This window comes from Oncorhynchus clarkii, chromosome 10, assembly GCF_045791955.1.
Source record: "Oncorhynchus clarkii lewisi isolate Uvic-CL-2024 chromosome 10, UVic_Ocla_1.0, whole genome shotgun sequence".
Lineage (NCBI taxonomy): Eukaryota > Metazoa > Chordata > Actinopteri > Salmoniformes > Salmonidae > Oncorhynchus > Oncorhynchus clarkii.
This window is the reverse complement of record NC_092156.1, coordinates 6,760,612-6,786,943: the sequence shown is the minus strand read 5'-3', so window position 1 is coordinate 6,786,943 and position 26,332 is coordinate 6,760,612. Positions and strand designations below refer to the sequence as shown.

Here is a 26,332-nt window from a genome sequence, read left to right as displayed (position 1 = left end):
AAATCTGGACCCCTACAAATCAGCCGGGCTAGACAATCCCTTTCTTTCTAAAATGATATGACCCTTTCTTTCTAAAATGATCTGCCGAAATTGTTGCCACCCCTATTACTAGCCTGTTCAACCTCTCTTTCGTGTCGTCTGAGATTCCCAAAGATTGGAAAGCAGCTGCGGTCATCCCCCTCTTCAAAGGGGGGGACACTCTTGACCCAAACTGCTACAGACCTATATCTATCCTAACATGCCTTTCTAAGGTCTTCGAAAGCCAAGTCAGCAAACAGATTACCGACCATTTCGAATCTCACCATACCTTCTCTGCTATGCAATCTGGTTTCAGAGCTGGTCATGGGTGCACCTCAGCCACGCTCAAGGTCCTAAATTATACCTTAACCGCCATCGATAAGAAACATTACTGTGCAGCCGTATTCATTGATCTGGCCAAGGCTTTCGACTCTGTCAATCACCACATCCTCATCGGCAGACTCGACAGCCTTGGTTTCTCAAATGATTGCCTCGCCTGGTTCACCAACTACTTCTCTGATAGAGTTCAGTGTGTCAAATCGGAGGGTCTGCTGTCCGGACCTCTGGCAGTCTCTATGAGGGTGCCACAGGGTTCAATTCTTGGACCGACTCTCTTCTATGTATATATCAATGAGGTCGCTCTTGCTGCTGGTGAGTCTCTGACCTCTACGCAGACGACACCATTCTGTATACTTCTGGCCCTTCTTTGGTCACTGTGTTAACAACCCTCCAGACAAGCTTCAATGCCATACAACTCTCCTTCCGTGGCCTCCAATTGCTCTTAAATACAAGTAAAACTAAATGCATGCTCTTCAACCGATCGCTACCTGCACCTGCCCGCCTGTCCAACATCACTACTCTGGACGGCTCTGACTTAGAATACGTGGACAACTACAAATACTTAGGTGTCTGGTTAGACTGTAAACTCTCCTTCCAGACCCATATCAAACATCTCCAATCCAAAGTTAAATCTAGAATTGCCTTCCTACTTCGCAACAAAGCATCCTTCACTCATGCTGCCAGACATACCCTTGTAAAACTGACCATCCTACCAATCCTCGACTTTGGCGATGTCATTTACAAAATAGCCTCCCATACCCTACTCAACAAATTGGATGCAGTCTATCACAGTGCAATCCGTTTTGTCACCAAAGCCCCATATTCTACCCACCATTGCGACCTGTACGCTCTCGTTGGCTGGCCCTCGCTTCATACTCGTCGCCAAACCCACTGGCTCCACGTCATCTACAAGACCCTGCTAGGTAAAGTCCCCCCTTATCTCAGCTCTCTGGTCACCATAGCATCTCCCTGTAGCACACGCTCCAGCAGGTATATCTCTCTAGTCACCCCCAAAACCAATTATTTCTTTGGCCGCCTCTCCTTCCAGTTCTCTGCTGCCAATGACTGGAACGAACTACAAAAATCTCTGAAACTGGAAACACTTATCTCCCTCACTAGCTTTAAGCACCAACTGTCAGAGCAGCTCACAGATTACTGCACCTGTACATAGCCCACCTATAATTTAGCCCAAACAACTACCTCTTTCCCTACTGTATTTAATTTATTTATCTATTTTGCTCCTTTGCACCCCATTATTTTTATTTCTACTTTGCACATTCTTCCATTGCAAATCTACCATTCCAGTGTTTTACTTGCTATATTGTATTTACTTTGCCACTATGGCCTTTTTTTGCCTTTACCTCCCTTATCTCACCTCATTTGCTCACATCGTATATAGACTTGTTTATACTGTTTTACTCCATGTGTAACTCTGTGTCGTTGTATGTGTCGAACTGCTTTGCTTTATCTTGGCCAGGTCGCAATTGTAAATGAGAACTTGTTCTCAACTTGTCTACCTGGTTAAATAAAGGTGGAAAAAAAAGGAGGAGAGATTACTACAAACGCATTCGGTTGACCTTTTAACCTGTTATTACTTGTCAGAGTAGAGGACCTTGTGCATTTCAGGTAAAATAACAACCCAATGTTTAGATCCCAGGACAAAGTGGCTAGCAACAGCTAGCTAGCTAAATTGCCATAAATGTTTGCTTATCGACCTGTCCCCAAATTAATATAATCGGTTCAGAGTTAGTTTTGATACTGTCAACCTGCGTGTCGTGATCGCGTCTGAATAAAATCAACATGTGTGAGATGGTGCATCAAGACACGCGTGTTGCATAACCCTGGACTGGAATAAGATAAATATACCTCAATGAGCCTTACCTTTGCATGTGACTGATACATCCTCGTAGTGGTAACAGTTATGGATTCTCCAGCCCAGACTGCCACACTGTCCCAGGTCGGTCTCCCCTCCTTTACAGTCTACGTTGTCCAGCATGATGGGCCCCAAGCCCTGGCCGTACTCTGAGATGCTACCTACCGCCACAGCCAGACCACAGACCAGCTGCCGACACACCACATTGGCATCTACCATGTCCCAGTCGTCATCACACACCGTACCCCACGTTCCGTTGTACCACACTTCCACACGCCCCTCACACCGGTCACGCCCGTTCACCAGACGCACTGGAGAGATGAGACAATATATCACTAGACCCAATGCAGAGGGGACAAAATATGATATCATCAGACCCACTGCAGTGGAGACACAATATGATATCATCAGACCCACTGCAGTGGAGACACAATATGATATCATCAGACCCACTGCAGAGGAGACACAATATGATATCATCAGACCCACTGCAGAGGAGATACAATATGATATCATCAGACCCACTGCAGAGGAGACACAATATGATATCATCAGACCCACTGCAGAGGAGACACAATATGATATCATCAGACCCACTGCAGTGGAGACACAATATGATATCATCAGACCCACTGCAGTGGAGACACAATATGATATCATCAGACCCACTGCAGAGGAGACACAATATGATATCATCAGACCCACTGCAGAGGAGACACAATATGATATCATCAGACCCACTGCAGAGGAGACACAATATGATATCATCAGACCCACTGCAGAGGAGATACAATATGATATCATCAGACCCACCGCAGAGAAGACACAATATGATATCATCAGACCCACTGCAGAGGAGACACAATATGATATCATCAGACCCACTGCAGAGGAGACACAATATGATATCATCAGACCCACTGCAGAGGAGACACAATATGATATCATCAGACCTACTGCAGAGAAGACACAATTTGATATCATCAGACCCACTGCAGAGGAGACACAACATGATATCATCAGACCCACTGCAGAGGAGACACAATATGATATCATCAGACCCACTGCAGAGGAGACACAATATGATATCATCAGACCCACTGCAGAGGAGACACAATATGATATCATCAGACCCACTGCAGAGGAGACACAATATGATATCATCAGACCCACTGCAGAGGAGACACAATATGATATCATCAAACCCACTGCAGAGGAGACACAATATGATATCATCAGACCCACTGCAGAGGAGACACAATATGATATCATCAGACCCACTGCAGAGGAGACACAATATGATATCATCAGACCCACTGCAGAGGAGACACAATATGATTTCATCAGACCCACTGCAGAGGAGACACAATATGATATCATCAGACCCACTGCAGAGGAGACACAATATGATATCATCAGACCCACTGCAGAGGAGACACAATATGATATCATCAGACCCACTGCAGAGGAGACACAATATGGTATCATCAGACCCACTGCAGAGGAGAGACAAATGAGACACATGCAACATGGTCACAGGCATCATCAATCAGCACCACTGTCTTCCCTCTCACGCCGGTGCTGATGTCATCAATCAGCACCACTGTCTTCCCTCTCACGCCGGTGCTGATGTCATCAATCAGCACCACTGTCTTCCCTCTCACGCCGGTGCTGATGTCATCAATCAGCACCACTGTCTTCCCTCTCACGCCGGTGCTGATGTCATCAATCAGCACCACTGTCTTCCCTCTCACACCGGTGCTGATGTCATCAATCAGCACCACTATCTTCCCTCTCACTCTGATGCTGATGACATCATCAATCAGCACCACTGTCTTCCCTCTCACGCCGGTGCTGATGTCATCAATCAGCACCACTGTCTTCCCTCTCACGCCGGTGCTGATGTCATCAATCAGCACCACTGTCTTCCCTCTCACGCCGGTGCTGATGTCATCAATCAGCACCACTGTCTTCCCTCTCACACCGGTGCTGATGTCATCAATCAGCACCACTGTCTTCCCTCTCACGCCGGTGCTGATGTCATCAATCAGCACCACTATCTTCCCTCTCACTCTGATGCTGATGACATCATCAATCAGCACCACTGTCTTCCCTCTCACTCTGATGCTGATGTCATCAATCAGCACCACTGTCTTCCCTCTCACTCCGATGCTGATGTCATCAATCAGCACCACTGTCTTCCCTTTCACTCTGATGCTGATGTCATCAATCAGCACCACTGTCTTCACTTTCACTCTGATGCTGATGCCATCATCAATCAGCACCACTGTCTTCCCTCTCACTCTGATGCTGATGTCATCATCAATCAGCACCACTGTCTTCCCTTTCACTCTGATGCTGATGTCATCAATCAGCACCACCGTCTTCCCTCTCACTCCAATGCTGATGTCATCAATCAGCACCACTGTCTTCCCTCTCACTCTGATGCTGATGTCATCATCAATCAGCACCACTGTCTTCCCTCTCACTCTGATGCTGATGTCATCAATCAGCACCACTCTTCCCTCTCACTCTGATGCTGATGTCATGAACCCAGTGTGTGATGATGTCATATTATCCTGTCGGTAGGCTGTATCGAGATCTTCTTATTTTTCACTGTAAGTGAAGAAAATCCTCCACCAAACCAATTCAACCCATATCATTTTACTGGCTTTGACTGCTGGCTAGAAACGGTATGCTTTCTTTCTGTGTAATACATGTGCCACACAACATGGAACAAAATGTAAGTCTGGGCAAGCACATAACAGGCCCAGTGTCTGTTGGACATTATACTTGTGTGTGTTACCGTCTGGAAATAGAACTCTCACATAATGATAGTTAATAGCAACAAGAATCAGGCAGGGAGGGAGGAAAGAGAGAGAGAGAGAGAGAGAGAGAGAGAGAGGGGGGAGAAAGATAGAGTGAGAGATAGAGGGAGAGAGGGAAAGAGCGAGAGAGAGAGAGGGAGAGAGGGAAAGAGCGAGAGAGAGAGAGAGAGAGCGAGAGAGGGAGAGAGCGAGAGAGAGAGAGAGAGAGAGCGAGAGAGAGAGAGCGAGAGAGAGGGAGAGAGAGGGAGAGAGAGCGAGAGAGCGAGAGAGCGAGAGAGAGAGAGAGAGAGAGAGAGAGAGAGAGAGAAAGAGGGAGAAAGAGCGAGAAAGATAGAGAAAGAGAGGGGGGAAGAGAGAGGGAGAACAAGAGAGAGTAATTGAGGTGGATTGGGTAAATTGAGAGCAAAGGGAAGTGACCTTGTTGTAGTGTGCCCAGGGTGCTGATCTCTCTCTCCCTGTCTCATTTCCCTCTCTCTCTTCATATTCAAATTCAAATTCAAGCTGCTTTATTGGCATGAAAAACATTGTGTCAATATTGCCAAAGCAACAATGTATACAATATACATTGTAACAAAATTATAAATGATAGCAAATAATAATATAAAATGGTAGTAAATAATAATACAAAATTAACTACAAAAATAATAACAATAAAATGGTAACAGTCAATAGTAGAAATGTAATAAATATAAAATATAAATATGGAAAATGAAACTATAACTAACTTATAACTAAATAACGGTCATCTTCTCCTTTATATCAGTACTACAACTACAATCATCATTACTACGACTACTACTACCATCACTAAACTGTTATCACTACCATTACCACCCATATTTGGAATGATAAACATTAATAATTATAGTAATAACAATAATAGTAATAATAAGTAAGTTACTGTTTACTATGCAGATGTTATTATTCAGTGTCCCTAAGGCTATGGCAGGAAAATACATATTTGGCTGCAAGAGGAGCTCTCTCTCTCTCTCTCTCTCTCTCTCTCTCACGCTCTCTACAAGTTAGATAATTTGTCATTCATGCGTTGGATGTGAACATGTATTTGTTGAACATGGGTGTTGCAGACAGAAGGTTAGGTGGATGTGGTGAGAGTTGACGGGAGCCCAGCAGCACATTGCCTACCTTGGGAATGCGTTGTCTTCATGGAGGTCGTCGTCGTGGTCCCATTGGCTGGAAAAAAAAGGCAGGGAGAGGGAGAGGGAGAGAGAGGGAGAGAGAGGGAGAGAGAGAGAGAGAGAGAGAGAGAGAGAGAGAACAAGAGTGTAATTGAGGTGGATTGGGTAAATTGAGAGCAAAAGGAAGTGACCTTGTTGTAGTGTGCCTAGGGTGCTGATCTCTCTCTCCCTGTCTCATTTTCCCTCTCCTCTCTCCCTCTCTCTTTCTCTCTCTCACGCTCTCTACAAGTTAGATAATTTGTCATTCATGCGTTGGATGTGAACATGTATTTGTTGAACATGGGTGTTGCAGACAGAAGGTTGGGTGGATGTGGTGAGAGTTGGCGGGAGCCCAGCAGCACATTGCCTACCTTGGGAATGCGTTGTCTTCATGGAGGGCGTCATCGTGGTCCCATTGGCTGGGAAAAAAAGGCAGGGAGGGAGGGAAAAAAAAAAAGAGAGAGAGAGAGAGAGAGAGAGAGAGAGAGAGAGAGAGAGAGAGAGAGAGAGAGAGAGAGAGAGAGAGAGAGAGAGAGAGAGAGAGAGAGAGAGAGAGAGAGAAAGACGAGAGAGAGAGAGAGAGAGAGAGAGAGAGAGAGAGAGAGACTGAGACTGGTCAACTGATTTGTTGAAAGGAGGTTCTTGGCCCTCCATAGTACTGTACTTGGCCCTCCATAGTACTGTACTTGGCCCTCCATAGTACTGTACTTGGTCCTCCATAGTACTGTACTTGGCCCTCCATAGTACTGTACTTGGCCCTCTATAGTACTGTACTTGGCCCTCCATAGTACTGTACTTGGCCCTCCATAGTACTGTACTTGGCCCTCCATAGTACTGTACTTGGCCCTCCATAGTACTGTACTTGGCCCCCCATAGTACTGTACTTGGCCCGCCATAGTACTGTACTTGGCCCTCCATAGAACTATACTTGGCCCTCCATAGTACTGTACTTGGCCCTCCATAGTACTGTACATGGCCCTCCATAGAACTATACTTGGCCCTCCATAGTACTGTACTTGGTCCTCCATAGTACTATACTTGTCCCTCCATAGTACTGTACTTGGCCCTCCATAGTACTGTACTTGGCCCTCCATAGAACTGTACTTGGCCCTCCATAGTACTGTACTTGTCCCTCCATAGTACTGTACTTGGCCCTCCATAGTACTGTACTTGGCCCTCCATAGTACTGTACTTGGCCCTCCATAGTACTGTACTTGGCCCTCCATAGTACTGTACTTGGCCCTCCATAGTACTGTACTTGGCCCTCCATAGTACTGTACTTGGCCCTCCATAGTACTGTACTTGGCCCTCCATAGAACTGTACTTGGCCCTCCATAGAACTATACTTGGCCCTCCATAGTACTGTACTTGGCCCTCCATAGTACTGTACTTCGTCTAACCTGTCTATTTCCTGTGATATGAGACACAGCTTGACAACGCAACAGGAAGCCTGTTTAGACCATGCAGCTAAACCAGCGAAGGAGTCGACATACAAATATGTACAGAGGGTTTATACATTCCTGTCTGTGTGACATTTGGGGGTTTTCATTTTGAGAATGGAAACTATGAACTACTGTCTATGAACTACTGTCCCTGAACTACTGTCCCTTTCCAAATGCTGTCTTTGCCCCCCAACATGGCAGGCTTTACTTTGTTAACATCCCTGTTTCTTAACCCTCTGTGTGCAAGTTCAAGAATATATCTAACAAGTGGAACTGGCTGGGGTACTGGAGGAGAGGTTTAGACTGGCTGGGGTACTGGAGGAGAGGTTTGGACTGACTGGGGTACTGGAGGAGAGGTTTGGACTGACTGGGGTACTGGAGGAGAGGTTTGGACTGACTGGGGTACTGGAGGAGAGGTTTAGACTGGCTGGGGTACTGGAGGAGAGGTTTAGACTGGCTGGGGTACTGGAGGAGAGGTTTGGACTGACTGGGGTACCGGAGGAGAGGTTTGGACTGACTGGGGTACTGGAGGAGAGGTTAGGACTAGCTAGGATACTGGAGGAGAGGTTTAGACTGGCTAGGGTACTGGAGGAGAGGTTTGGACTGGCTGGGATACTGGAGGAGAGGTTAGGACTGGCTGGGATACTGGAGGGGAGGTTTGGACTGGCTGGGATACTGGAGGAGAGGTTTAGACTGGCTGGGGTACTGGAGGAGAGGTTTAGACTGGCTGGGATACTGGAGGAGAGGTTTGGACTGACTGGGGTACTGGAGGAGAGGTTTGGACTGACTGGGGTACCGGAGGAGAGGTTTGGACTGACTGGGGTACTGGAGGAGAGGTTAGGACTAGCTAGGATACTGGAGGAGAGGTTTAGACTGGCTAGGGTACTGGAGGAGAGGTTTAGACTGACTGGGGTACCGGAGGAGAGGTTTGGACTGACTGGGGTACTGGAGGAGAGGTTAGGACTAGCTAGGATACTGGAGGAGAGGTTTAGACTGGCTAGGGTACTGGAGGAGAGGTTTGGACTGGCTGGGATACTGGAGGAGAGGTTAGGACTAGCTAGGATACTGGAGGAGAGGTTTGGACTGGCTGGGATACTGGAGGAGAGGTTTAGACTGGCTGGGGTACTGGAGGAGAGGTTTGGACTGACTGGGGTACCGGAGGAGAGGTTTGGACTGACTGGGGTACTGGAGGAGAGGTTTGGACTGACTGGGGTACTGGAGGAGAGGTTTGGACTGGCTGGGATACTGGAGGAGAGGTTAGGACTTGCTGGGATACTGGATGAGAGGTTTAGACTGGCTAGGGTACTGGAGGAGAGGTTTGGACTGGCTGGGATACTGGAGGAGAGGTTTGGACTGGCTGGGATACTGGAGGAGAGGTTAGGACTAGCTAGGATACTGGAGGAGAGGTTTGGACTGGCTGGGATACTGGAGGAGAGGTTTAGACTGGCTGGGGTACTGGAGGAGAGGTTTGGACTGGCTGGGGTACTGGAGGAGAGGTTAGGACTGGCTGGGATACTGGAGGGGAGGTTTGGACTGGCTGGGATACTGGAGGAGAGGTTTAGACTGGCTAGGGTACTGGAGGAGAGGTTTGGACTGGCTGGGATACTGGAGGAGAGGTTTAGACTGGCTGGGATACTGGAGGAGAGGTTAGGACTAGCTAGGATACTGGAGGAGAGGTTTGGGAAACACTGTTTTCCCTCAACGCTATATCTTTAGACATTAACCAAATAACTGATAAAAGTTGTAACGATAACGATTGGACATCTTAGGTATATCGCCCATCATTTAGCAACCACACAGATTCCTTAGGGTTGGGTTATGTTTAGTCTTGTGTTCTGAGTCTTGTTCCCCTTTTGAAAAGACCGTGAGAAAGCTGGGCATCAAGATTATGCTGTGTATTACTCCTCGGGTTAATGACGGTCGGTAGTCTATCCCGGGATTTGACGTTCTGTTGGTACAGCAAAAGCAAAGAGTAATGTGGGTCTATTTCCATTCAGTTTCCTGTTTCCTGTAGAGATGTTATTCTAGTTTCTAGTTCCATTCACTTCCTCAAAAACAGAGAATGGTAACCATTCTAAAACACCACACACTAAATACAGTATGTCAATTCACAGGCTTTCACCCTTTAGGATTTGTTTTAGTTTTTGGAAGGGGGTATTTTATTAGGATCCCCGTTAGCTGTTGTGAACGCCTTAGCTACTCTTCCTGGGGATCCACACAGAACATGAAACATGACATAATACAGAACATTAATAGACAAGAACAGCACTATCTACATTTAGAAATGCACACATAGCCTACATATCAATACACACTATTTACAAACTATTTACAAACTATTTAGGTCCAATAAGGGGAGAGGTGTTGTGCCTTGAGGTGTTGCTTTATCTGTTTTGTGAAAACAGGTTTGCTGTTTATTTGATCAACGTGAGATGGAACGGAGTTCCATGCAATAATGGCTCTGTATATTATTATAATATAATATTTAATACGCTTTCTTGAATTTATTCTGGATTTGGGGACTATGAAAAGACCCCTGGTGGCATGTCTGGTGGGATAAGTGTGTGTTTCAGAGCTGTGCGTAAGTTGACTATGCAAACAGTTTGGGATTTTCAACACATTCATGTTTCTTATTAAAAGAAGAAGTGATGCAGTCAGTCTGACAGCATAATGTTTATAATAGCCCTCTGATTACAATGAAGAGCAAGATGTGTCGCTCTGTTCTGGGCCAGCTGTAGCTTACAGTAACTAGGTCTTTCTTTGAAGCATTTCACAACTTGCCTGGACAATAATCAAAATAAGACAAAAGTAGAGCCTGCAGGACTTTCTTTGTGGAGAGTGGTGTCGAAAAAGCAGAACATCTCTTTATTACGGACAGACCTCTCCCCATCTTTGCAACCATTGAATCAATATGTTTTGACCATGACAGTTTACAATCTAAGGTAACACCAAGTCATTTAGTCTCCTCAGCTTGTTCAACAGTCACGTCATTCATTACCAGATTCAGCTTTACCAAATACAATGCTCTTAGTTTTAGAGATGTTCAGGACCAGTTTATTACTGGCCACTCATTTCAAAACTGACTGCAAATCCATGCTAAGGGTTTCAGTGACTTCATTATCTGTGGTTGCTGACACGCATATGGTTAAATCATCAGCACACATGGACACACAGGCTTTGTTTAATGCCAGTGGTATGTCATTAGTAAAAAATAGAAAAGAGTAGAGGGCCTAGAGAACTGCCCTGTGGTACACCACACTTTACATGTTTAACATCATTATAGAAGCTTCCATTAAAGAAAACCCTCTGTTCTATTAGATGGATAGCTCTGCATCCACAATTTGGCAGATGTTGAAAAGCCATAACACCTACGTTTTTTTCAACAGGTCATGGCCAATAATATCAAAGGCTGCACTGAAATCTAACAATACAGCTCCCACAATCTTTTTATTATCAATTTCTTTCAACCAATCATCAGTCATTTGTGTCAGTGCAGTACATGTTATAAGCATGCTGAAAGTATGTTGTTAATTTGTTTACAGAGAAATAGCATTGTATTTTGTCAACCACAATTTCTCTTTACCACTCTTGGGTAGCGGAATGACTTTGGCTTCCCAGTGCATGGGTGCTTGTGTCAATGAAACAAGAGGCCCTAAACACATAAACAGTTGTGTAATGTTTGCTATGTGGGTTAGTTATTGAAAAAGTATCCTAGAATGTTACAATATGATATGTTTTTTTGGGTCGTCTGTATTCATATAGGTGACGTAGGTCTGAAATCTGCGGTGGGATCAGTAATGTTACGGTTCAGAAAATACAGTCAGTAAAATGAGAAGAGATTCACTTAGAAAACCACTTACCAGGCATGGCTCTTCTGCTGATTTCGGTCAAATCTCCTGAAATCAGAAAATAAAAACGTCACAAAGAAATGTCAGATAGCACAGCAATCCCTCATGAATTTGATTGTTGATCATTAAGCCAATAAACACTTGAAGTCTGCTAACATCTCACTGGTCTAGTCAAAGGGAAATCATGAGAGATGGATCTGTCTTTTTGCAATAGGCTACATATGAAAACGAATTTGCAGTTCTTGACACAAACTGGTGCGCCAACTATTACCGTACACAGTTCTTAAATCTATTTTCTTTCCCATCTACCCTGTGAGTGGCACTCAACACGTCTCAATTAGCTTGAGTCTTAAACATTCTTCTTTAGCCTGTCTCCCCCTTCATCTACACTGAGTGGATTTAACAAGACATCATTAAGGGTTAATAGATTTCACCTGGTCAGTCCATGTTCCATTTAGCAGGCAATTTTTATCCAAAGCAACTCAGTCATCCATTCATATATTTTACGTGGAGGTGATAATGGGAATCGAACCCACTATCTTGGCGTTGCAAGCGCCATGTTCTACTAACTGAACTACAGAGGATCATGTTCTACTAACTGAACTACAGAGGACCATGTTCTACTAACTGAACTACAGAGGACCATGTTCTACTAACTGAACTACAGAGGACCATGTTCTACTAACTGAACTACAGAGGACCAAAAGTGAAATAAACAAGAACAAATTAACAGTAAACACTCACAAATGTTCCACACTCAGCTCAGACAATTAGGGGCTTTAAAATAGATTGTCTCCCAATTCAAAAATGAGCTGGGTTGATATATCACTCCATTACACACATACACTCACCGATCTGCAGTATCACTCCGACAGCCACCAGTAGCAGGGACCCTAGCAGGGATGCCAGCAGCCAGACAGCCAACGTCCAGCCTCCACACGGCCTGCACGCACACTCCTTTACACGCTGGCATCGCATGGCTCTCTGTCTCTCTCGCTGTCTGACTGACGATCCCATCAGTCTGGTGGAACACACACACAATCTATCAGTGCACTGGACCCTCTGTCTGTCTCTCCCTCTCTCTCTCTCTCTGTCTCTGTGTCTCTCTCTCTCTCTCTCTGTCTCCATGTCTCTCTCTCTGTCTCTGTGTCTCTCTCTCTCTCTCTGTCTCTGTGTCTCTCTCTCTCTCTCTGTCTCTGTGTCTCTGTGTCTCTCTCTCTCTCTCTGTCTCTCTCTCTCTCTCTCTCCATGTCTCTCTCTCTGTCTCCATGTCTCTCTCTGTCTCCGTCTCTCTCTGTCTCTCTTTCCATCTCTGTCTCCCTCCCTCTCTCTCTCTCTCTCTCTCTGTCTCCTTGTCTCTCTCTGTCTAGCTCTCTGTCTCTCTCCGACTCGCTCTGACTCTCTCTGACTCTCTCTGACTCTGTCTCTCTTTCTGTCTGTCTCTGTCTCTCTGACTTCATCTCTCTCTCTGTCTCTCTGACTTCATCTCTCTCTCTGTCTCTCTGACTTCATCTCTCTCTCTCTCTCTCTGACTTCATCTCTCTCTCTCTGTCTCTCTCTCTGTAACTCTCTGTCTCTCTCTCTCTGTAACTCTCTCTGTAACTCTCTGTCTCTCTCTCTCTGTAACTCTCTCTGTAACTCTCTCTCTCTGTGTCACTCTGTCTCTCTCTCTGTAACTCTTTCTCTGTCTCTGTCTGTCTCTCTCTGTCTCTCTGTCTCTCTCCGTGTCTCCCTCTGTCTCTGTGTCTTTTTGTCTCCATATCTCTCTGTCTAAATATCTCTCTGTCTACGTCTTTCTCTCTGTCTGTGTCTTTCTCCGTCTCTCTCTCTGTCTCCGTCTCTGTCTCTGTCTGTCTCTTTCTGTCTCTGTGTCTCTCTGTCCATGTCCCTCTCTGTTGATTTGCGCTTTTCACACCAAAGTACGTTCATCTCTTGGAGACAGAACACGTCTCCTTCCTGAGCGGTATGATGGCTGTGTGGTCCCATGGTGTTTATACTTGCATGCTATTGTTTGTACAGATGAACGTGGTACCTTCAGGCATTTGGAAATTGCTCCCAAGGATGAACCAGACTTGTGGAAGTCTACGATTTTTTTCTGAGGTCTTGCTGATTTCTTTTGATTTTCCCATGATGTCAAGCAAAGAGGCACTGAGTTTGAAGGTAGGCCTTGAAATTCACTCAAATGATGTCAATTAGCCTATCAGAAGCTTCTAAAGCCATGACATCATTTTCTGAAATTTTCCAAGCTGTTTAAAGGCACAGTCAACTTAGTGTATGTAAACTTCTGACCCACTGGAATTGTGATACAGTGAATTATAAGTGAAATTATCTGTCTGTAAACACAAGAAATTACTTGTGTTATGCACAAAGTATATGTCCTAACCGACTTGCCAAACTATAGTTTCTTAACAAGACGTTTGTGGCATGTTTGAAAAACCATGTGTGTGAGGGGCATGCCATGATTGATTGGCACAAATGCAGCTCCCAGTTTCCCCCAGGACCAGCTGGAACATGAAGAGAACTGGCCCATTCCCCCAGGCCAAAACGGCCGCCAAGCCACCTACTGCACTGCCACTCTACCCCACTGCTCATTGGCTGGCTGCTAAAGCACTTGGGCACAGATAAATTGAGTATCCAGTGTGCCACTGCCAGACTCGATAGGATGGCAAACATCGACCATTCTATTCCGTTTAATCTATTCTGTACAACGGAATATGTGGTGTGAAAGTTGAAAGCAATTCATGTACAGTAACACGTTGACAGACAGGTTTTGTGGTGTTTTGAGAGGAGTGAAATAAGGGACTTTCCTGCCTCTATTTTAACATTGGGATTTAGTTTCAACAAAGGTGCAGGTTACGGTGGCTCAAATGGGCCTTTGTTACATCATAATAACAGTTACATTGTAATAACAGTTACATCATAGTAACAGTTACATCATAATAACAGTTACATCATAATAACAGTTACATCATGATAACAGTTACATTGTAATAACAGTTACATTGTAATAACAGTTACATCATAGTAACAGTTACATCATAATAACAGTTACATCTATAATAACAGTTACATTGTAATAACAGTTACATCATAGTAACAGTTACATCATAATAACAGTTACATCTATAATAACAGTTACATTGTAATAACAGTTACATCATAGTAACAGTTACATCATAATAACAGTTACATCGTAATGACAGTTACATCATAATAACAGTTACATCATAATAACAGTTACATCGTAATGACAGTTACATCATAATAACAGTTACATCATAGTAACAGTTACATCATAATAACAGTTACATCATAGTAACAGTTACATCATAATAACAGTTACATCATAATAACAGTTACATCATAATAACAGTTACATCATAGTAACAGTTACATCATAATAACAGTTACATCATAATAACAGTTACATCATGATAACAGTTACATTGTAATAACAGTTACATTGTAATAACAGTTACATCATAGTAACAGTTACATCATAATAACAGTTACATCTATAATAACAGTTACATCATAGTAACAGTTACATCATAGTAACAGTTACATCATAATAACAGTTACATCATAATAACAGTTACATCATAATAACAGTTACATCATAATAACAGTTACATCATAACAGTTACATCATAATAACAGTTACATCTATAATAACAGTTACATTGTAATAACAGTTACATTATAATAACAGTTACATCTATAGTAACAGTTACATCATAATAACAGTTACATCTATAGTAACAGTTACATCATAATAACAGTTACATCATAATAACAGTTACATCATAATAACAGTTACATCATAATAACAGTTACATCATAGTAACAGTTACATCATAGTAACAGTTACATCATAATAACAGTTACATCATAATAACAGTTACATCATAATAACAGTTACATCATAATAACAGTTACATCATAGTAACAGTTACATCATAGTAACAGTTACATCATAATAACAGTTACATCATAATAACAGTTACATCATAATAACATTTACATCATAATAACAGTTACATCATAATAACAGTTACATCATAATAACAGTTACATCATAATAACAGTTACATCATAGTAACAGTTACAGTTGAAGTTGGAAGTTTACATACACTTAGGTTGGAATCATTAAGACTCGTTTTTCAACCACTCTACAAATGTGTTGTTAACAAACTATAGTTTTGGCAAGTCAGTTAGGACATCTAATTTCTCCAACAATTGTTTACAGACAGATTAGTTAATTTACAATTCACTGTATCACACACAATTCCAGTTGGTCAGAAGTTTACATACACTAAATTGACTGTGCCTTGGAATTCCAGAAAATGATGTCATGGCTTTATAAGCTTCTTGGAGGTGTACCTGTGGATGTCTTTCAAGGCCTACCTTCAAACTCAGTGCCTCTTTGCTTGACCTCATGGGAAAATGAAAATATATCAGCCAAGACCTCCAACGAGTCTGGTTCATCCTTGGGAGCAATTTCCAAATGCCTGAAGGTACCACGTTCATCTGTACAAACAATAGTACGCAAGTATAAGCACCATGGGAGAACGCAGCCATCATACCGATCTGGAAGGAGACGCGTTCTGTCTCCTAGAGATGAATGTACTTTGGTGCAAAAAGTGCAAATCAATCCCAGAACAACAGCAAAGCGCCTTGTGAAGATGCTGGAGGAAACAGGTACAAAAGTATCGATAGCCACAGTAAAACGAGTCCTATATCGACATAACCTGAAAGGCCTCTCAGCAAGGGAGAAGCCACAGCTCCAAACCTGCCATAAAAAAATCCAGACTACAGTTTGCAACTGCACATGGGGATAAAGATCCTACTTTTTGGAGAAATGTCCTCTGGTCTGATGAAACAAAAATAGAACTGTTTGGCCATAATGACCATTGTTATGTTTGGAGGAAAAAGGGGGAGGCTTGCAAGCCGAAGAACACCATCCCAACCGTGAAGCACGGGAGTGGCAGCATCATGTTGTGGGGGTGCTTTGCTGCAGGACGACCTGGTGCACTTCACAAAATAGGTGGCATCATGAGGAAGGAAAATAACGTGGATATATTGAAGCAACATCTCAAGACATTAGCCAGGAAGTTTAATCTTGGTTGCAAATGGGTCTTCCAAGTGGACAATGACCACAAGCACACTTCCAAAGTTGTGGCAAAATGGCTTAAGGACAACAAAGTCAAGGTATTGGAGTGGCCATCACAAAGCCCTGACCTCGATCCATAGAAAATGTGTAGGCAGAACTGAAAAGACTTGTGCGAGCAAGGAGGCCTACAAACCTGACTCAGTTACACCAGCTCTGTCAGAAGGAATGGGCCAAAATTCACCCAACTTATTGTGGGAGGCTTGTGGAAGGTTATAAATTAAAAACCAATTATTATATATATTTGTAATCAATTTATATATATATCTATATCAGAGCCAAATCTATTTTTGAAAAACAAACAGCCCTCAAGGCAACAGCTGTTTGTTGACCAGAAATAGAGAAATCATGCAGCAACAAGAGTTTACAATGTTTCGTGCTGCTCTGTATGACACCAGATTCTAAGGCTCTAAGATTCTAAGAGTTTACAATGTTTCTAAGGCTTAGAATCTGGTGTCATACAGAGCAGCAAGAAACATTGTAAACTCTTATATATATATATAAATATTGTCCTGAAATCACATCCTCATCCTTGTATTGATCCACAGAATGCTGAATACATTTTTGATTTGATAAAGCGATAAGCAATCTAAATCAGTTTTTTTATTTTTTATTTACAACTTTTATTATTTATTTTTATTTCACCTTTATTTAACAAGGTAGGCCAGTTGAGAACAAGTTCTCATTTACAACTTCGACCTGGCCAAGATAAAGCAAGCAGTGTGACACAAACAACACAGAGTTACACAGAGGTAAGGCAATAAATAGGCCGTAGTGGCAAAGTAATTTTACAATTTAGCAATTAAACACTGGCGTGATAGATGTGCAGAAGATGAATGTGCAAGTAGAGATACTGGGATGTAAAGGAGCGAAATAAACCAATAAATAACAATATGGGGATGAGGTAGTTGGATGGGCTATTTACTGATGGGCTATGTACAGGTGCAGTGATCTGTGGCCTGCTCTGACAGCTGATGCTTAATGTTAGTGAGGGAGATAAGAGTCTCCAGCTCCAGTGATTTTTGCAATTCGTTCCAGTCTTTGACTGCAGAGAACTGGAAGGAAAGGCGGCCAAAGGAGGAATAGGCTTTGGGGGCGACCAGTGAAATATACCTGCTGGAGCACGTGCTACGGGTGGGTTCTGCTATGGTGACTAGTGAGCTGAGATAAGGCGGGGCTTTAACTAGCAAAGACTTATAGATGACCTGAAACCATGTGGGTTTGGCGACGAATATGAAACGAGGGCCAGCCAACGAGGGCATACAGGTCGCAGTGGTGGGTAGTATATGGGGCTTTGGTGACAAAACGGATGGCACTGTGATAGACTCCATCCAATTTACTGAGTAAAGTGTTGGAGGCTATTTTACGAATTACATCGTTGAAGTCAAGGATCTGTAGGATAGTCAGTTTTACAAGGGTATGTTTGGCAGCATGAGTGAAGGATGTTTTGTTGCGAAATAGGAAGCCGATTCTAGATTTAATTTTGGATTGGAGATGCTTAATGTGAGGCTGGAAGGAGAGTTTACAGACACCTAGGTATTTGTAATTGTCCACATATTCTAAGTCAGAACTGTCCAGAGCAGTGGCACTGGATGTGCGGGCAGGTGCAGGCAGCGATTGGTTGAAGAGCACGCATTTAGTATTACTTGCATTTAAGAGCAGTTGGAGGCCACGGAAGGAGAGTTGTATGGCTTTGAAGCTTGTCTAGAGGTTAGTTTAACACAGTGTCCAAAGAAGGGCCAGAAGTATACAGAATGGTGTCGTCTTCTTAGAGGTGGATCAGAGAATCCTCAGCAGCAAGAGCGACATCATTGATGGAAACAGAGAAAAGAATCGGCCCGAGAATTGAACCCAGTGGCACCCCCATAGAGACTGCCAGAGGTCCGGACAACAGGCCCTTCGATTTGACACACTGAACACTGTCTGAGAAGTAGTTGGTGAACCGGCAAGGCAGTCATTTGAGAAACCAAGGCTGTTGAGTTTACCGATAAGATTTAGGAAAATATGCTTGTTTTGCCTATGCCTGACCATGTTACATTTTAGTCAAACCCAATCAAATTGTATTGGTCACATACACATGGTTAGCAGATGTTATTGTGAGTGTAGCGAAATGCTTCTGGATCCAACAGCGCAGCAGTATCTAACAGGTCATATCCCACAATTCCACATCAAAACCCGACCAGGTTTGACCAGACTTTGGGTTAGTTGTTTGTCTTGGTGTTGGACCAAGAGGGGACAGATGATGAGGGGGGAAGAAGAATATGATATTGGCCCCTGGAGATAGTGGACATTCCAGCCCAGGGGACAAAAAATAAAATTCTGCTGTCTGGCATCCCCATAGTCAGGCCTAAACACAGCTTCCTGCAATCTGTCAATGAAACTCTCCCAAACGCTTAGGCAGCCGATGACACTGCGGGGCGCCTCTCGACTCTTGGGAGAAAAGGAGGAGAGGGGGCAAGCAGCAGCTAGGGTGTGGGGGTCAAATTCACCTGGCCCTCTTACTGTAGATATCTGTCCTGTTCAGTTGAGTTCTGTCCATACAGTACATTAGGAAAGTATTCAGACCCCTTTGACTTTTTCCACATTTTGTTACGTTACAGCCTTATTCTAAAATGTGTTAAATGTTTTTTCCCCTCATCAATCTGCACACAATACCCCATAATGATTTAAATTACATTTACACAAGTATTCAGACCCTTTACTCAGTACTTTGTTGAAGCACCTTTGGCAGCGATTACAGCCTTGAGTCTTTTGGGGTATGACGCTTCAAGCTTGGTACGTCTGTATTTGGGGAGTTTCTCCCACTCTTCTCTGCAGATTCTCTCAGGCTCTGTCAGGTTGGATGGAGAGCGTCGGTGCAAAGCTATTTTCAGGTCTCTCCAGAGATGTTCATCCGAGTTCAAGTCCGGGCTCTGTCTGGGTCACTCAAGGACATTCAGAGACTTGTCCCGAAGACACTCCTGCGTTGTCTTGGCTGTCTGCTTAGAGTCATTGTCCTGTTGGAAGGTGAACCTTCACCCCAGTCTGAGGTCCTGAGCGCTCTGGACCAGGTTTTATATCAAGTATCTCTCTATACTTTGCTCCATTCATCTTTTCCTTCGATCCTGACTAGTCTCTCAGTCCCTGCTGCTGAAAAACATCCCTACAGCTTGATGCTGCCACCACCATACTTCACCATAGGGATGGTGCCAGGTTTCCTCCAGACATTCAGGCCAAAGTTTTTGATCTTGGGTTCATCAGACCAGAGAATCTTATTTCTCATGGTCTGAGAGTCCTTTAGGTGCCTTTTGGCAAACTCCAAGCGGGCTGTCATGTGCCTTTCACTGAGGAGTGGCTTCCTTCTGGCCACTCTACCATAAAGGCCTGGTTGGTGGAGTGCTGCAGAGATGGTTGTCCTTCTGGAAGGTTCTCCCATCTTCACAGAGGAACTTTGGAGCTCTGTCAGAGGGACCATCGGGTTCTTAGTCACCTCCCTGAACAAGGCCCTTCTCCCGCCATTGCTCAGTTTGGCTGGGAGGCCAGCTCTAGGAAGAGTCTTGGTGGTTCCAAACCATTTAAGAATGATGGAGGCCATTGTGTTCTTGGGGACCTTCAAAGCTGCAGACATGTTTTGGTAGACTTCCCCAGATCTGTGCCTCGACACAATCCTGTCTAGGAGCTCTATGGAGAATTCTACTGAAATGCACTGTCATCTCTGGGACCTTATATAGACAGGTGTGTATGTCACGCCCTGGGTTATCTAGGTGAATTATATTTCTATGTTGGCCTAGTATGGTTCCCAATCAAAGGCAGCTGTTTATCGTTGTCTATGATTTGGGATCATATTTAGGTAGCCATTTTCCCATTGTGCTTTGTGGGATCTTGTCTATGTATAGTTGCCTGTGAGCATTATATTAGCTTCACGTTTCGTTTGTTCTTTAAAGATTTATATTCCAAAATTAAGTGGATGGAAAAAGGATGGAAACCTACCACGCTGCATCTTGGTCCACTCCTTATAACGATCGTGACAGTGTACCTTTCCAAATCATGTCCAATCAATTGAATTTACCACAGGTGGACTACAATCAAGTTGTAGAAACATCTCAAGGGTAATCAAAGGAAACAGGATGCACCTGAGATTCATTTCGAGTCGTTCGAAAGTTCTGAATAAATGCAAATACGTTTTTTTCAAACATTTGTACACAAAAGAAAACGGATTTTGCTTTATCATTGTATGGATATTGTGTGTAGATTGATGAGGAAAATGTTTTATTTAATCCATATTAGAATAATGCTGTAACGTAACAGTCTGAAGGTGCAGGGACGAGTACAGGGCAGGCTAGTGATGGCTGTTCAACTGTCTGGTAATATAAGCTGTTTAACAGTCTGATGGTAATAGAAGCTATTCAACAGTCTGATGGCCTGGTGATAGAAGCCGTTTCTCAGTCTGATGGCTTCGTAATAGAAGCTGTTTAACAGTCTGATGGCCTGGTGATAGAAGCTGTTTAACAGTCTGATGGTAATAGAAGCTGTTCAACAGTCTGATGGCCTGGTGATAGAAGCCGTTTCTCAGTCTGATGGCTACGTAATAGAAGCTGTTTAACAGTCTGATGGCCTGGTGATAGAAGCCGTTTCTCAGTCTGATGGCTTCGTAATAGAAGCTATTTAACAGTCTGATGGCCTGGTGATAGAAGCTGTTTAACAGTCTGATGGTAATAGAAGCTATTCAACAGTCTGATGGCCTGGTGATAGAAGCTGTTTAACAGTCTGATGGTAATAGAAGCTATTCAACAGTCTGATGGCCTGGTGATAGAAGCTGATTCTCAGTCTCTCTGTCCAAGCTATGATGCACCTTTACTGTCTCTGTCTGCTAGATGGCAGCAGGGTGAACAGACCATGACTCAGGTGGCTGAGGTTCTTGAGGATCTTCTTGTCTGTCCTTTGACACAGAGTGCTGTAAATGTCCCGGAGGGCAGTCAGTGTGCCCCTGGTGATGACCATTAGCACCAGATTGTTCTTCAAGATGTTCAAACGTTCATAGATGACCAGCAGGGTCAAATAATAATCACAGTGGTTGTAGACGTAGAAGGTGCAACAGGTCAGTACCTCAGGAGTAAAGGTCAGTCGGCTTTTCATAGCCGAGCATTCAGGAGGTCGAGACAGAGAGAGATCAGAGAGATCATTGTGCTGTCCAATTAGGAAGCAGGGATTTTAACATTGGCCAAGCAACCCAGCACGTGGCTGTCCCATTGAGCACAGCGTGCTAACAAACGGTCCCCGGCACAAACGGTTCAGTTATGAGGAATGAAAAATAATCTAGTCCCCAATGTTGTGTTTTTCAACACTCCATTCATAGTGGGATGTAGCGCAGGTCAGCCTGGGAATAATGTTGCCTTTTGTGTCGCCGTGCTTCTCCTCCCTCCTCTCTGCCCCGCGCCGCTGAAAGGTCCTCGGACCCATGAAAATACTCATGAACGTCTAAGATAACCAGGAATATAACACGCTGACTCTCCCTCTCTCTCACGGTAACACACACACTGAAAAGGGAGGGATTTTGACCCCATTAAAATTCCGATTTATTGCATCTGTCAACAGGTGTGTTTAACCCTTATCCATTAACATGGAAACATCATCAACCCCCACATTGCAGATTTCCTTTTGTTTACCTATTAATAATAGGGAAGAGGCATATCTTCAATCATAATTATTGAGGAAAAAAAATCTAAGAAAATTGTTTGCATGTAAACACAGCAAGTGGCAAAGCATTCCAAGGTTGTAGTTGGGTTAAGTGCCTTGCTCAAGGGCACTGCTCGTTTTCAACCTCGTCGGCTCTGGGATTCAAACTAGTGATCTTTTTGTTATTGGCTCAACGCTCTAGCCCGCTAGGCTACCTGGCGTCCCCATCTGAAATCTGTAATGTCAAAATTCAGATGCAACTTTTGGAGTCCTTTCAATCATTTCTGTTGTTGTTCCATCCACTGAAATATTGTCTGATTAACTAAAGAGTGAATATATACAGAACCACTGTGGTGTACCATATATACAGTACAGAACCACTGTGGTGTACCATATATACAGTACAGAACCACTGTGGTGTACCATATATACAGAACAGAACCACTGTGGTGTACCATATATACAGAACAGAACCACTGTGGTGTACCATATATACAGAACAGAACCACTGTGGTGTACCATATATACAGAACCACTGTGGTGTACCATATATACAGTACAGAACCACTGTGGTGTACCATATATACAGAACCACTGTGGTGTACCATATATACAGTACAGAACCACTGTGGTGTACCATATATACAGAACAGAACCACTGTGGTGTACCATATATACAGAACAGAACCACTGTGGTGTACCATATATACAGAACAGAACCACTGTGGTGTACCATATATACAGAACAGAACCACTGTGGTGTACCATATATACAGAACAGAACCACTGTGGTGTACCATATATACAGAACAGAACCACTGTGGTGTACCATATATACAGAACAGAACCACTGTGGTGTACCATATATACAGTACAGAACCACTGTGGTGTACCATATATACAGAACAGAACCACTGTGGTGTACCATATATACAGAACAGAACCACTGTGGTGTACCATATATACAGAACAGAACCACTGTGGTGTACCATATATACAGAACAGAACCACTGTGGTGTACCATTCAAAAGGGACATTTAACACTACTTTCCAATCATTGGCTTGAAATAGAATTTAAATTGCCAGGCGTCTGGAAAATGTGCATTTTATAAAATAACGAAAGCATTTTCAAAGATGAGAAACATACCTGAAATAAAAGTTGCTCTCTTCTCCCACAGGAAAAAATTAATAATCAAAAATCAAAGTTTCCCAAACAAGTCTCTACAAAAAATTAATTGTCCTTGGATTTTCAGATGGCAGGTCGTAGAACAGTACCCCAGACTCTCGCAGTCTGAAAAACGTAGGAAAACATACTGTCTTTCATTTTTTTTCCCTGTGACTTTAAGTACCTGGTTTCAGTGATAAGATTACGTATAACAATAGACATCAGCATTGTATGTTAATAACCTAACGTCCCCCTTTTAACTGCCCGTGGTTAGAAGAAACAGAACAGAAGAAAAGGCCATGTTGAAAGCCAACCCTTCACAGGTACCTGGTCATCTCCAGTTTCAGCTGATGCTCACGGAAGGTGCTGTCCTCTTCATCTAAAGGGACTGTACAGTCACAATGGGGAGGATGCGGGGGGGGGGGGGGGGCAGTGACTGTAGTATGTGTGTGTGTGTGAGTGCGTCTCCCACCCACAGTCACAGTAGTAAAGTAGCACAGTGTGATTATGAAGCTGTGAAACTGATTCAATGTTTCAGGTTAATATTTGAAATAAAATTCCACCTTGTTTAGGGTTTTTTTGTTGTTTGTTTTTTGAAAACCAACACACAAAAAAAACAGGCTCAAATTGTATTCAGATTTTATTGTGACAGCATGACACATGATAACTCCCAGGTCTACAAAATAAAAGTTCTCATGATGTGTGAGTTCAGATAGGTCTCAATGCTACAGCAAACTCAAGAAAGTAAGATGGATGCTCAACGACAAATGACCAAACTCCAACAAAAGGGGCTTACCAGGAAAAAAAACAGACTCATTTGAGGCAGAAAGAAATTGGAGCACTCATCAAAAAAAAATGCAGAGATTCATTTCTTATTTGCTCGCTTTAACCCATTGTTCCAGATGAGTGCAGGTGACTGACGTTTCCATGTCAATCTGACATTTCTTCCTTCCTGTAAATATTCCCTTTGGAAGTTTTAACTGGTAAAGCCCATCGGTTAGAATGTCTTTAGTCACGCTGTAGTTCCGCACTCTCTGAAATATTCCCTTTGGAAGTTTTAACTGGTAAAGCCCATCGGTTAGAATGTCTTTAGTCACGCTGTAGTTCCGCACTCTCTGAAATATTCCCTTTGGAAGTTTTAACTGGTAAAGCCCATCGGTTAGAATGTCTTTAGTCACGCTGTAGTTCCGCACTCTCTGAAATATTCCCTTTGGAAGTTTTAACTGGTAAAGCCCATCGGTTAGAATGTCTTTAGTCACGCTGTAGTTCCGCACTCTCTTAAATATTCCCTTTGGAAGTTTTAACTGGTAAAGCCCATCGGTTAGAATGTCTTTAGTCACGCTGTAGTTCCGCACTCTCTGAAATATTCCCTTTGGAAGTTTTAACTGGTAAAGCCCATCGGTTAGAATGTCTTTAGTCACGCTGTAGTTCCGCACTCTCTTAAATATTCCCTTTGGAAGTTTTAACTGGTAAAGCCCATCGGTTAGAATGTCTTTAGTCACGCTGTAGTTCCGCACTCTCTGAAATATTCCCTTTGGAAGTTTTAACTGGTAAAGCCCATCGGTTAGAATGTCTTTAGTCACGCTGTAGTTCCGCACTCTCTGAAATATTCCCTTTGGAAGTTTTAACTGGTAAAGCCCATCGGTTAGAATGTCTTTAGTCACGCTGTAGTTCCGCACCTGCAGTGTTTCTTCACAATGACCACACGCAGAAACAATAGAGTAGTAGCAGAAAACAAAGAGATTATTCACCCATATTATTTTTAGGTGTCTGTGTGTTTTGTTGGGGGTTTCCTTCTTTTTTTTTTTTTACAGAGGAAGTATTTAAATCAACGTTAAAAACTCACCGGCTGCGAGGTCAATACAGTACTTGACCTTTTGATTGTACACAGTGTCACGTCTCTCGTCAGAAGGCATGGACCAAAGCGCAGCGTGGTAAGCGTTCACGATACATTTATTACTCGAAACACTCGTATAAAATAACAACGAGTGAAAACCGAAACAGTCCCGGTCAGGTGCAGACACTAAACAGAAAATAACTACCCACAAAACCCAAACGAAAAAAGGACAACTTATAAATGATCCCCAATCAGAGACAACGATAGACAGCTGCCTCTGATTCAATGACGGCCTAGGAACAGTGGGTTAACTGCCTTGTTCAGGGGCAGAACGACAGATTTGTACCTTATCAGCTCGGGGATATATAGCTCTGCTTTTCAGGAAATCTGACCACATAGTAGCAGGAACCCTACCTTCATACAGTAGGAGCCAAAACATGGGGGGTGGGGGGGCTCCATCCTCAAATTATCTATTTCTCTCACAAGAAAAAGCCCTGGCCATCCAGCCCTAACCTGAATTTCACAGCAGAATTCCAGCCTGCGTTGTAGCGTAGGCTAAAAGTCGGCTTTCCTTGAAAAAAAAGCTAATCCTTCCTGAGCCTCGGCAGAGAAACGTGGCTAGCTGTTTACACCCAATTGTTAGGGTTCTCAAGGGGCCAATTCAAGGACGCTATGCTACGAGTGTCACCCGATTCATCGGAAGAGTCAAAACACGAGGATTCTGTTTCACAGGGCTAATCCTCACTAGTCTGAACCTCCAGGCCCCCGGATCCCAAACTCTCTAACCACGGTATTAGTTTCACGGTTGGTCGGATGATTTTGTAACCTGGAGGAAAAGGAAAAGCTAGAAAATGCTAAAGCAAGATTGTGTCATTATCACCACCACAACACTTCTTCATCCCTGAATGTATTACTGGCACCACTGTCTACAATATTAACACATTCTATATCCTACATACAACTATTATTCATGAGGTCATAT

At 43.4% G+C, this 26,332-nt stretch overlaps 1 protein-coding gene across 1 annotated transcript in view; it reads right to left on the bottom strand.

Moving 5' to 3' along the window:
- Positions 1 to 6,638, bottom strand: part of LOC139419809 (scavenger receptor cysteine-rich domain-containing group B protein-like) — a 31,152-nt gene extending 24,514 nt beyond the window's left edge. The window contains exons 1-3 of the mRNA XM_071169794.1: positions 6,605 to 6,638; positions 6,202 to 6,249; positions 2,239 to 2,541 (exon numbers count right to left, since the gene is read on the bottom strand). Coding sequence (XP_071025895.1) covers positions 2,239 to 2,541; positions 6,202 to 6,249; positions 6,605 to 6,638 — 385 coding nt within the window. The remainder of the gene's footprint in view (positions 1 to 2,238; positions 2,542 to 6,201; positions 6,250 to 6,604) is intronic.
- Positions 6,639 to 26,332: the final 19,694 nt, after the last annotated feature.